General features: G+C 42.4%; 1 protein-coding gene across 2 annotated transcripts in view; it reads left to right on the forward strand.

Annotated features, from left to right (window-relative positions):
* LOC311236160 (kinesin-like protein KIF2A) overlaps positions 1-12,996 on the forward strand; it is a 191,005-nt gene that overhangs the window by 38,379 nt on the left and 139,630 nt on the right. For both annotated transcript variants that reach the window (XM_084323786.1, XM_084323785.1), the window contains exons 2-3: positions 4,828-4,922; positions 10,647-10,772. In XM_084323786.1, the coding sequence (XP_084179912.1) occupies positions 4,828-4,922; positions 10,647-10,772 (221 nt within the window). The remainder of the gene's footprint in view (positions 1-4,827; positions 4,923-10,646; positions 10,773-12,996) is intronic.

Consider the following 12,996-nt stretch of genomic DNA (forward strand, 5'->3'; position numbering starts at 1 on the left):
CTGTTCCTCTGTGCGGGTCATGCGTCGTGCTCACCCGTGTATAGAGTCGGGGGTCTGTAGCGCAGCTCCGCGGGAGTATAGCCTGGGCTGTACCGGACCTCCTGGTCCGGTAGAGTACTGTGCTGTCGTCGGGCGTGGTTCTCCTCCTCCTCCTCTCCGTCTTCAGTTAGGTCATCCAGTGCTTGTAGTCTCTGGTTTAGCCTCTCCACAGGATATGCTGCTCCTTCCCGGTTGCTAGGTCTCGCTTGGACCGGTGGGGGGAGGTGGTCTGTGGGGGGTATAGACCTCGTCTGTTGGTCAAGTTCAGGGTTGTTTACTCGGCTAGGGGATGCCGCCCTGGAGGTGTGTCTAGACGAGTTCCTGGAGCCTCTGGCGGAGGGAGAGGGTGTTGTCCGTCTGATCAGCTGTTCTATTAGTTGCGCTTGCTGTCTGTCGCGCTCTGCGTCCCGTAGAGCACCAGCAGCTGCTCGCTGGCTGTCTGCTCGGTCTCGGGCCACATTCTCTTCCCTCTGAATGCGTCTTATTTCTAGACGTATATGCTCTTCTTCGCTCCGCTGCTGGATCTGCAGTCGGTCGCGTTCAGCAGCGGCGTTCAGGCTGATGAGGAAGGCCTGCTGTAGGGTCCTCTCTGCCTCGCTGGGAGAAGGCGGTTGTATAGGGGAGCCTTCCCTCGGGGTACTCCTTGCGGAGCCTTGGAGCTCTATCTCCACGGTGCTCTCCCCGTCTTCTTCCGTGCCGAGTTCTCTCTCGGTAGCGTTGTATTCCTCCCGGGACTCATCGGGGACTACTTCTTCAGTACTGGCGGGGTGTGAAGTCATGTCTGGTTCCCACTGGTCCCCACCGTGAACTTGGTCAGTTACATTAGAACCCGTAGGGGCCTCTATGGTCGGGGTAGTCTGGGCGTTGGGGTTAGACATACTTTTACTTTCTAGTTTTACCGCGTTTACTGTTAGTAGAAGACTAGGTTGTTGACTGACAGCGTAAGCCTCTAAGTACTGAGGGAGCCGTCGTTCGCGCTGCGGGCGTTGGTTAGGAGGATCGTTTCGTGGAGTGTTCATCATAGGCCATTTCAATATTAATAACACTATATTAATATTACACTAATTACCATCCGGCTCGAAGGACCAATTGTAACTGAGGGGTACAATTCCCTGACTGTATTGTTAGATATGATACTTACTACCACTACCTCTTGTACTTTAGACTCTGGCCACCCAGTACTAGGCATAAATAATTATGGTAAACACTCCCACGTAGATGAAACGATCCAACACAAATGTACCAAGTCGAAAGTCTGCGTTTAATAATAATTAATACATAGCAAAAGGTATGTAGAGCAATCACTTAATTACATTTATGATTTGAAATAGGATGCACTTTTATGGCAAATGAGTATTCGTTGGTATATCAATAGAGAACGTCCAATCTCTGGTGGCGCAGGCGGTAAATATACAACCTGGAATATTTAAGGAATAATAGCAATGATACTTTAATGATTATAGAACTGGATACACTAGGGGGGAATTCCGGTCGCTTGTAAGACAACTGGAGAAGGGGGGGGGGGGGGTAGAGTCTGGCTGTATCCGTCTGGCCGAGGGTATCCTGGGAGAACCCACGGTTGTGCGGCTCGGTGCCTCAGCGATCCTCGATCCACAGATGAAAGCAGTTGGACTCTCTGTGGGCCGGCTTCCTCCGGTCCACGATGGAGAGACGTGAAGCGACCTCGTCGTGTAGAGCGTCTCCTCACCTGTCGTCCTCTCCGGGGGGGGGTTTCCAACACACGGCAGTGTTGGTCTTTATCCATAGAATAATCACTGTATACAAAGCATAATCCGTGCCTGGGAAGGCGGGCTGTCGTCGGTAGAATAATCCGGTATGCAGGTCCACTCGCTCGTCGGCTCTGGGGCTCCTCGGGAGCAGCCTCACATGGGGTCGGCCACCCTGGATAAGCAGCCAGTTCTCTGCCCGAAACGATGGGGTACTGACTACGATAGTATTCTCACCGCACGAAGCACTACATATGAATAGACTATTATTAGTTTAATAGACTACGTCCAACTCGACGATATAGTGCCAAATAGGACTATTCAAATATTAATATACACGATGTCTCAATACCGATGGTAGGCCGAACTTGGCCTTACTCCCACACGTGGCGTCGCGGGGAGGCTTTACGTCTGTCACTCTATTGGAGGGTAAGAAACTGGACTAAAAAGGAAGTCCTACTTTAGTAGCGCAGTATATATACGCACTATGAACAAATAGTACCGTTAGTGGTGCGGTAGCCAGATTCCTACGTGGAACTAGGACTTGTTCGTACATGTTGAGCGGTACGTTTGAACTGGGTCTGGGGGGTATGGCAGCCTGGCACCAAGGTCTCGACCAATAGTAGAATGGAGACTATTATGGGATGTTCAGTAGGCTAGAATGGATATTCAATGCATATTGTACAAGGAATATACAAGGGATATCAGGGAATATTAGAGAATATACAAATACAATTAAATATATATATATAAATAAATATATATATTCGGTTTAATCTGGCCCTTCACAACAGAGGACCCTTATGTAAAAAAGCCGAAAGTCTTTTTCTGGTCTTCATCCTCCAGTCCACTGTTGTTGTATTGAGCTGTACTGTATTGTACCCATTCTGCAATCTGTTAATAAAGTTTTCATTCATTCATTCATTCTGACGGAAAACAGAATAATTTTGATTGACAGTCGAGTCTGCCAATTACATCACACCGCTTGCACCCGCCCAGGCCGCCCTGCTGTTCTTAGCACCAATCGGCAAGCGCTATTCGTTTTTGACTTCGAGAATGTCCTCCATTGATTTTGACGAGTGCTGACAACAACAAAGCTACTAACACTAGCTCCCCGCAGCCGACGAGTAGGAGACCAGTGCTCCGCAGGATGACTAAATGAGGCATAATGATTTTACTGCAACAAATGTTATAATAAAAGCCATTCCATCTGTCTGATTGAAAACTTTATTAACAGACCGCAGAATGGGCATATCTCAGCACGGGCTGAGATATGAATGAGTAATGCTCGCTATCTATCTAGGTGGTCCTCGGACGTTGCTATGTTCGGGTAAATACGCTGATGTTATTGAACGTGTAACTATATAACGTTAATGCCACAAAACTAATGCATTTGTTAATCATAAGTAGTAACTTTGATGCAGTAGTGTGTGTGTGGGGGCGGTGTTGTTCAAAAGTTTGAACGTGTGGACCAGCTTGATGCGACACAATCCTCTTGGGCAAAACATCACGATATCCACGATACGTTGAAAAAGTGTATCGTTAATGAACTACCCGATATTTATATAATATCGTCATATCGCCCAGCCCTACATGAGGGTCATCCTTTTGTGTTAAATGGCTGCATAAAGCAAGCATTTGTTGACTCGCATGTTGATAAGAGTATTAAAACTTGGAACTTGAAAAAGATCTGTTTAACACTATCAGTGCCACTTCTTAACATGGTAAAGCATGGTTGAATGCCACCACCCACTTCAATGATAGCGTTGTGAACGGCACGCATAATCTCTGTCTTAAATTATGGCTATGTGTCTAATCTGCCCGTCGTTTATCAATGACTTGTATGCAGTCAACATGAGACGGATTGTTTTTTAATCGGTTAATTTCCGTTTTATAGCATTTTGAAAAGCCCTCGTTTTTCAGGAAAATATAAAGATTCCGTGATAAACGGCATTTACTGGAATATTCTGGCATACACAAAAAAACGGTGTAATTTTTTGGCCTATTTATGAATCGTTTTCAAATAAACACTAGATTATCGATAGTATATGTGTACTTATGCAAGCTATAGAAGTGATCTGAAAAATATATTCTCATTTCCTGATCAGCGAGCACACACTCACAGCCACACACACACACATATGGGACACGTTGATATATAGGTGAAAAAAGCTCCGATTATCCTAAGACTGGTAAAATAGATTCCTTACCTCAGATCAGATGTTATCCAAAAAGATTATTCCAATTCCTGATCGCCATTCCAAATATCGATCGTGTTTATTGATTCAGCGTTGGGTACTGGAAATACATAATCCACGCTGTTCTGAGGGTCGGCGATCAACTTGGGTATCTTCAGATGCCTCACCGGAAAAGTTACATGAGGAGGCTGGACCGCCCCCCCCCCCCCCCCCCCATCAGTCTAAACCAATGGGGTGCAGTTACACAGGGAGAGACGATAGGGGGCGGTATTTTCCCAATTGAGCTCAGAGAGAGTCTGCAACACTAGCGTGAGGCTTGATTGATGAAATATGAATTCAAATCGCTAATAAAAGAAAATACAACAAACAAACGCTATATAGCGTTGGTGGCACTCAACTGGCGGCATGAACTAATGACAAAATGCGTCCCTGGCACTCAAAGTGTTAGGTAGATTTTTTTTTTAAATGCGATTAATCGCGAGTTAACTATGGACAATCATGCGATTAATCGAGTTAAATATTTGTATCGATTGACGGCACTAATATATATATTTGTCCCGTCTCTTGGGTCTTACCATTCGAGGTCAGAGGATTTTGAGAATATCTTTTTTTATTTTATTTTTATGCACGCTATAGAAGTGATCTGAAAAATATATTCTCATTTCCTGATCAGCGAGCACACACTCACAGCCACACACACACACATATGGGACACGTTGATATATAGGTGAAAAAAGCTCTGATTATCCTAAGACTGGTAAAATAGATTCCTTACCTCAGATCAGATATATCAGATATATGAACGGTACCCTAGCCTTGTCTGAGGTTGACTAAGTCCCCTGCCCTTTCTGATTGGTTGACAGGGCGCATCCACCAGGCGATGGTGACCTCGCTGAACGAAGAAAACGAGAGCGTCACCGTGGAGTGGATAGAGAACGGAGACACGAAAGGGAAAGAGGTAAAACGTGGTTATGAGTCACATAGATAAGATGTTCCTTTATTTATCGTTATGAGTCTGGGTGATATGGCCAAAGATTCTATCACGATAACGATATGTTATCATATCACTCGATATCGATAATTATCGATATTGTTATAAGTATTAAAATAAAATATATATATATATTTTTTTTAAACAGATGTATGTTTATTTTGCAGCAATTCTTTGTCGTTGCCGCCATCTTTAGTGTTACAGCCCCTCACACTCCAGTTCTCAGGCTGCAGCTGGTTTGAAAGCAAAAGTAAACCGGCTTCTCTGCTGGCTGTGGCTCCAGGGGAGTTGAACAGTTCTGGCTCTGCTAGTTTCTTTTCTATCTTTTGGTGCTTTTTTGGTGGACAAACCACCGTGACTCGCGACTGGAGACTAGCTCTGCTAGCACACATAGCCTACTGTATTTTAAATTAGAAAGCAAACAAAATAAATGGACAAGAGAAAAATAAATCAATTTGGTCAGTATTGTCATTTGGACAAGCAAAGCCATTACTTTAAATTGCAGGCAAGAAAGACAAGTCTGTCCACTGTCTCTGGTTTTAAAACTGCCCTGTTGCAGGTCACAAACGTATTGATCCCCTTGGGGAAACCCGGGCATCATAGCAGTGTGGGGGAGGGGAGGTACAGGTATGGATGGCTAGGGTAATAGTAGAAGACATAAATATAGGCAATACAACTATAGTAAAGATAAAAAACAAGGAGTGTAAACAATATACCGGTAAATAACTGAATATAAGAACATGAGCAAGTAAGCAGTGTAATTACAGCAAGTAGGTTTGCCACGGTAGTTGGCGATACCGGTGTTAGTCGGTGTTCAGGCATCATCCACCGAGTACATCACCTGCCCACACAGTAGGGATGGGCATTTTTAAGAAAAATCCAGATTGATTGATCGCATGCTATACTCGAGTGATCGTGTATTACTCGTAAGGGGGGGGGGGGGAATTAAAAATATATATATATTTTTGAATATTTTTTATTATTAATTAATTAATTACATCACCTGTCCACACAGTACATCACCTGTCCACACAGTACATCACCTGTCCACACAGTACATCACCTGTCCACACAGTACATCACCTGCCCACACAGTACATCACCTGCCCACACAGTACATCACCTGCCCACACAGTACATCACCTGCCCACACAGTACATCACCTGTCCACACAGTACATCACCTGTCCACACAGTACATCACCTGCCCACACAGTACACACAGTACATCACCTGCCCACACAGTACACACAGTACATCACCTGCCCACACAGTACATCACCTGCCCACACAGTACATCACCTGCCCACACAGTACATCACCTGTCCACACAGTACATCACCTGCCCACACAGTACATCACCTGCCCACCGCCCCCACAGGTAGGGCTGGGCGATATGGCTTAAAAATAAAATCCCAGATTATTATTTTTTAAATCCGATTTACGATTTTAATCGATTTTTTTTCTCTTGAAAACTAGAAACACCAAGGAAATCATTAAAATAACCTTTGTTTTTATTTGACACAAAAAAATTATCAAACCAAGATGAATGTCCCTATTGGGATTGAAGTGCAAACCTAACTTTCACCAATCTTCACTTAATTTTTTTTATAATAATAATATATATATATATATATATATATATATATATATATATATATATATATATATATAAAAGGTTACTCTTGATCAAACAAAGATGAATGTCCCTATTGGGATTAATAGTGCAATAACTTTTTGTCAAATAAAAGGTGACCTTGAAAAAAATAAATTATCGATTTAAATTGTTCAAAATCGTCCTAAATCCTTAATTCGAATGAATCGATAATATCGATTAATCGCCCAGCCCTACCCACATGTGTATGCCCCCCCCCTTTTTTTTTTCTTTTCTAGAAATAAAACCCATTTAATTCATTTTCACATATTGGTGCCCACATTCAAATGGAGAATGCTAATTTATAAACTACTAAACGTGTTATCAAGCGTGTGAGTCAGAAAACATTATAAACTGAACGCGTCTGCGTGGACAGCAGCTATCTTTAGGTTTCACTTTCACTTCTAGAGTAGTTTTTATCTTCATCTTTATCTTCAGTTTTTAGCTTCACAGATGGTAGCTTGACAGACGACACGACACACGACGATAGCGTGGTGGATTGAAGAGGATTTTGAAATGGCAGTGGCAAAAGCTCCACTGGAGAGGAGCTCAGAGGACCAGTCCAGACCAGCAACAGTATGTTTTCAGATTCAGATTCAGATTCCTTTATTAAGCCATATGTGTAACCACATTGGTAATTGTCACAGCGATACAGTACAGTGTATGCATTTTTTCATACATTTTTCTTTTCACATAACAAGACACAGGACAAAGACAGTGCAGTGCAGGATTTATTAATTGAATAAGTATATATATTAGGGGTGTAACAATGCATCGATTAATCCAAGTGCATAGATTCGTGACGATTCAACTGCATCGATTTGAAAATGTTAATCGATTATAATCTAAATTAATAAAAAAAAAATATATATATACCGGTATATATATATATATATTTTGGTTCATTATACAACTGTGGCGGGACTAATTAGACTGGCGGGTCGCCACAGTCTAGGTAATTAATAGGAAACACTGAGACCCCCACCACCCCAACAACAGCCTGTTCAAGCTGCTGCGGTCAGGCAAACGCCTGCGCACACCATCAACTAGGACAGAGAGACTTCGGCTCAGCTTCTTCCCCCAGGCCATCAGTCTTGAACACTGAACTCTCCACACACAAGCACACATGAGCACACACACAACACACATACTGTAAACGCTCACACACTAACACTTTAGCACGAACACACACACGCTGCACACGCACACACTCAACGGTCACTTTACACAATGGAACGTTCACTTTAAAAAAAGAACAGGAGTGGTTCTTGTATAGTAAATAGATGGATATAGCAAGATAGCATAAAGATATATAGTATAACTGTATATTGTATAGTATTGTATAGTAGTGTACATAAGACCCAGTGCCTCATCCGTAGCTAACATTGTATTGCACTGTCGCAGGACCTTAGCATGTCTTTACCATGCTTTTTGTAAACTTTATGTACATTATACCTGTTATGTCTCATTCTATGTCTTATTCTTATTTTTATTACTTGTATTATTGCACAATCGCGTCGGGCATGACCACCCACATTTCACTGTATGCTTGTATGCCGTGACAAATAAAACTCTTGACTCTTGACTTGACTATATATATAAAGTGTAAAGTGCAGTGCAGAGTTCCAGGTCAGTCCCAGGGCAGAATTCTTGCCAGTGTCATTGATATTATTGTGCCAGTGTCACTTGCCAGTGTCACAAACTCAGGCCATGTCCACACTAAAACGATTTTGGTCGTTTTAGGCAAAGTATTTGATCGTTTGCATCGTTCTGCCACACGGAACTGCTTTCTGGCATCCTGAAGACGGTACTTTTTGATACCAGCCTCCAGAGTGCGCAACTCTGAAGACGCCTGAGACGCCCCCCCATTGCGTCACCATATTTACAAGCAATATGCGTCTTCTCCTGAACCGATGACGCGTTGGCCCACCTCTCCCTTACCCTGCATGCGCAGACTCTCAGCCAACATCACAACAACAATGGCATCGTTGCGTTCGTGGTGCAGAAGCTATTGAGCCTGATCGGGCTTTTGCGGCAAACTGTTCCATAGCATACCCCTTCAGTTGATCATGACAAATCCTCTCTTACCTTGACGATTAAAAAGCCTCCATAATTTAGTAAATAAAGCTGTAGCCAGCCAGCTAACATTGATGCTATTCAAAATGCTATCCACATTAGCTACATAGCTAACCAACTAAATACAATACAGTGGTATCCTGAGGTAACGTTAAATACAACGTTTGCTAGTCGAAATGACTGGACACACACAGGGACAAGTTAAACATCAATCAATTAATTTATTCCAACAGGTAGTTTGAGCTGCTTGTGAGCCGAGGTCTTTCTCTCCTCTCCGTTGGAAACTAATGACGTTACGTTAGCTCGAAAAGCACAGAACTGGCCGACACAAGTTAAGCTGCTAGCAACAGACACTAACTTCCGGTCGGGGGTTTTCAAAATAAAACGGGAAAGACATTTATTTTGTAAATTTGTGGCATGCACTTATTATCTTGAGACGTTTTCGTTTTTACGGAAACCTAAAAACGAAACGAAAATGAAACCGATCAAAATCGTTTTAGTCTGGACAAGGCCTCAGTCTGTGACGAGCTTTCACAGCCTTTGGGATCCTCAGCCTTCTCCTCAGCCTTGCAGGGTGAAGAGGCTGTGTCCGGGGTGGGAGGGGTCGGCCATGATCTTTCTTGCCCTCTTCAGCGCCCTGGAGTCGTGCAGGGACCTGAGGGAGGGCAGGGGACAGCCGATCACCCTCTCACATGTTTGCGCAGTATGTGATCAACGAGCTACATTGATCCGTCCGTCCGTCAATGAACGGATAGAAAAGTGACTGAAGGTGTCATTGGTTTATTTCAAAAAATTAGAGCGTCAACTCTGTCTTTCCAACAAATAAATACTAAATCATTTAAAATGTATTAAAAACTGATTTAGACAAACGGAGCATAATGTTAAAGATCAAAGTAATTTTATTAAAACGTCAGGTGTGACTGGTCACCACCGGTGTTGTCGTGCGTTTATTAGTCATGGGGGAATACCACATCGCCGCGGCAACCCTAAGCAGCGGCCCTGTCTGAGCACTGAATAATGGATCTGAAGACGCCCCAAGATCTGTGGAGAATGATGACACGTCCGACGGGCTGTAATCATGCTTTTTACCCGCGTCATCGTACATTCAGGTCTCATCACTTTGCTTTGCTTAGTTGGTGGTTAGTAGTTACTAGTGTCTGATCACTAAGTGTGTCTGACTCTTAACCACCAAAACCTGCACTGATATACAACGTATGGCGTATATCATGCTCACCCCTCTCCCACATGCTGCTTTTTCTCAGCCCTCGCCCCACAATGGTGGAGTGAACTGCCCACCCCAGTTAGGACAGCCGAACCCCGTCCAATCTTTCGCCATTGACAAAAGATGCACTTCTTTAACCATTATTACATTTTTTTTTTAAATAGAAATCTAACCCTAACTAACCTTACTGTCATGCACTTGTCCTAATAAACTAACCTACACTGTAGCACTCAACACTTGAACATTGTTACTCAGCTGATAGAGTTGTGCCCTTCCTTGTCGTACATAACTTGTAAGTCGCTTTGGATAAAAGCGTCAGCTAAATGACTAAAGGTAAATGCTCTGACCCCTGAATTTCCCCAAGGGGAGCAATAAAGGAATAATCTTATCTTAGTTGTTTCTTCTCTCTCTCCTCTGTAGTTATTAGGTCCCTGAACGAAAGTGTCTGATATTATGGATTTAGTATGACTACATACTACCATAGTGTCTTTATACTTGTATCACTGAACATATTAACACAACTCTGTACATACATCTGATTAGCACTAAACTCAGTAATACCGATTTATATATTTTGTACCCAGTTTAATCACCTATACATTGTATATTACCATTGCACTCTACTGTTACATTTGCACTCTGGCTGGATGCCAAACTTATTTTCCTTGTACTGTACTTGTGCTGCATGATGACAATACATCTGAATCTAATCAGATTTTGTGAATGTACTATCTGAACAGATTGACTTGGAGAGTATATTTGCACTAAACACAGACGTGGCCCTGGATGAAGAGATTGCCCCGCCCAGCCCAGAGACTCCGCCCCCGCCCACGCCCACATCCGTGAAGGTCAACAAGATCCCCAAGGTGAGAAATGCTGCCCTGTCCCCGTCCAGGTAACAAGCTGGCCCTTTAGTGGAAGCTGCTGCTCGTATCATTAGTACCCGAGACCAAGAACCATAGAACTCTGTTTTTAGGTTTTCAGATGAACAGTGTTTTCAAACTTTGATGGTAATTTAGTGTTATGTTCTTGGAGTACTTTATTATCTAAAGATGGTAAGTTAGAGTGTTGTGTTCACTCATAGTTAAAGACAGTAGAGGTTGAGTACTTTATTATCTAAAGATGGTAAGTTAGAGTGTTGTGTTCACTCATAGTTAAAGACAGTAGAGGTTGAGTACTTTATTATCTAAAGATGGTAAGTTAGTGTTGTGTTCACTCATAGTTAAAGACAGTAGAGGTTGAGTACTTTATTATCTAAAGATGGTAAGTTAGTGTTGTGTTCATTCATAGTTAAAGACAGTAGAGGTTGAGTACTTTATTATCTAAAGATGGTAAGTTAGTGTTGTGTTCATTCATAGTTAAAGACAGTAGAGGTTGAGTACTTTATTATCTAAAGATGGTAAGTTAGTGTTGTGTTCATTCATAGTTAAAGACAGTAGAGGTTGAGTACTTAATTATCTAAAGATGGTAAGTTGGAGTGTTGTGTTCACTCATAGTTAAATACAGTAGAGGTTGAGTACTTTATTATCTAAAGATGGTAAGTTAGTGTTGTGTTCACTCATAGTTAAAGACGGTAGAGATTGAGTACGTCCTTGTCATGTATCACATTCACACTCCCAAGTGATTTGGATTGACTTTACAACTGTCAATACATGTTACAGAGTTATATGGTTTTTTGCCTCAAGGGTTGGATTGTAAAAAATATATAATAATAAAAATAAACATCTTCCTTATTTTTCCTTTTCCTCCCAACGTTTCTGTGATGTAAAATGACACACAAACAGCCAATAGCCCGTTTGAATGGAATTAAACTGCTCAGTCAAGCTCAGTTCTCCTGGCTCCACTTGGCTGGGGGATCTTAACACTTTCGCGGCCACTGGGCTCCGTCTAATCTCACTCTATAAGGCCAGTTTATCATAACAACCTTTCATTGTGCGTGAGGCTATTTGTAGAGCTAAATCTATACTTTATATTATTGCTATCTGTCCATTGTCATGGTCAATTGACACTATAAACCGTCCCTTCAATATGCCTTAAATAAATATTTTTTTCATCAATACGTTTCCATTTTATAGCGTTGTGAATATAAGCATTATACCAGATTGGTCTGGGGTATTTCCTGGAAGGCGAGATACAGGGCGCTAAGCTAATGACGTTAAATCGAATGGCGTTTCAGCTATACACAAGCTAGAGCTAAAACTCAAAATGTATATTATCGGTATCATGGTCCACCATGAATGCATGAAAGGGGAGGGCGGGGCACGTCGTTTCTGATTATTGATTACTAGGGATGCTCGATATTGGCTTTTTTACCGATACCGATATTCCGATATTGTCCAACTCTTAATTTCCGATAACAATATCAACCGATATCAACCGATACCGATATATGCAGGGTTTCCCCGTCCAAAAAACTGAATAACTAATAATTTCACTGGATATATATATAACAAATATTGTTATTGTTTTTTTTTGTTTTTAAACCGATACCGATATTTTCCGATATCACATTTTACTGCCGATATCGGCCGATAATATCGGTCGGCCGATAATATCGGACATCCCTATTGATTACCAATAACGGCATTAGCCTCATTCGCTGATCGGCTGGTTGGCTATCAAAGCAAGGCCTGATCAGCATGACATTTACGTGAAAAAGCTCTTACCGTGGGCCGGTTGGATCCCAAAAAGGATTTCCCAGTTATCGATCGGCATCTGGTAGATCGATATGTCCATTGGCTGATGGTATATTCCTTTACTGCATACTGAATTCAGCGTCCCAAAAAGTATTCCAGGCTATACACGCTACAGGCATAGCTTCAGGCTAACAGGAAAATTCACTGCAGGATGAAAAAAAACGTCATGTGTTCTGCCACAGGGAACACTGCATTATCGAGATAGCGCCCCTACCAGGATCTGGCTGGTAATGCACTTTTCCGAATCCGAAGAGTAGGGTAAATCTGCAGTGCCGCTCCGTGACATTGAGTACGATATTAAAATGTAATAAAAGTCAAAACAACCTTAACACGTATGTATATGTGGTTGGCCCTCAAGCGTTGGATCCGAAACACGTATATATACGTGGTTGGC

The sequence above is a fragment of the Notolepis coatsorum genome (assembly GCF_963971535.1).
Source record: "Notolepis coatsorum genome assembly, chromosome: 10".
Classification (NCBI taxonomy): domain Eukaryota; kingdom Metazoa; phylum Chordata; class Actinopteri; order Aulopiformes; family Paralepididae; genus Notolepis; species Notolepis coatsorum.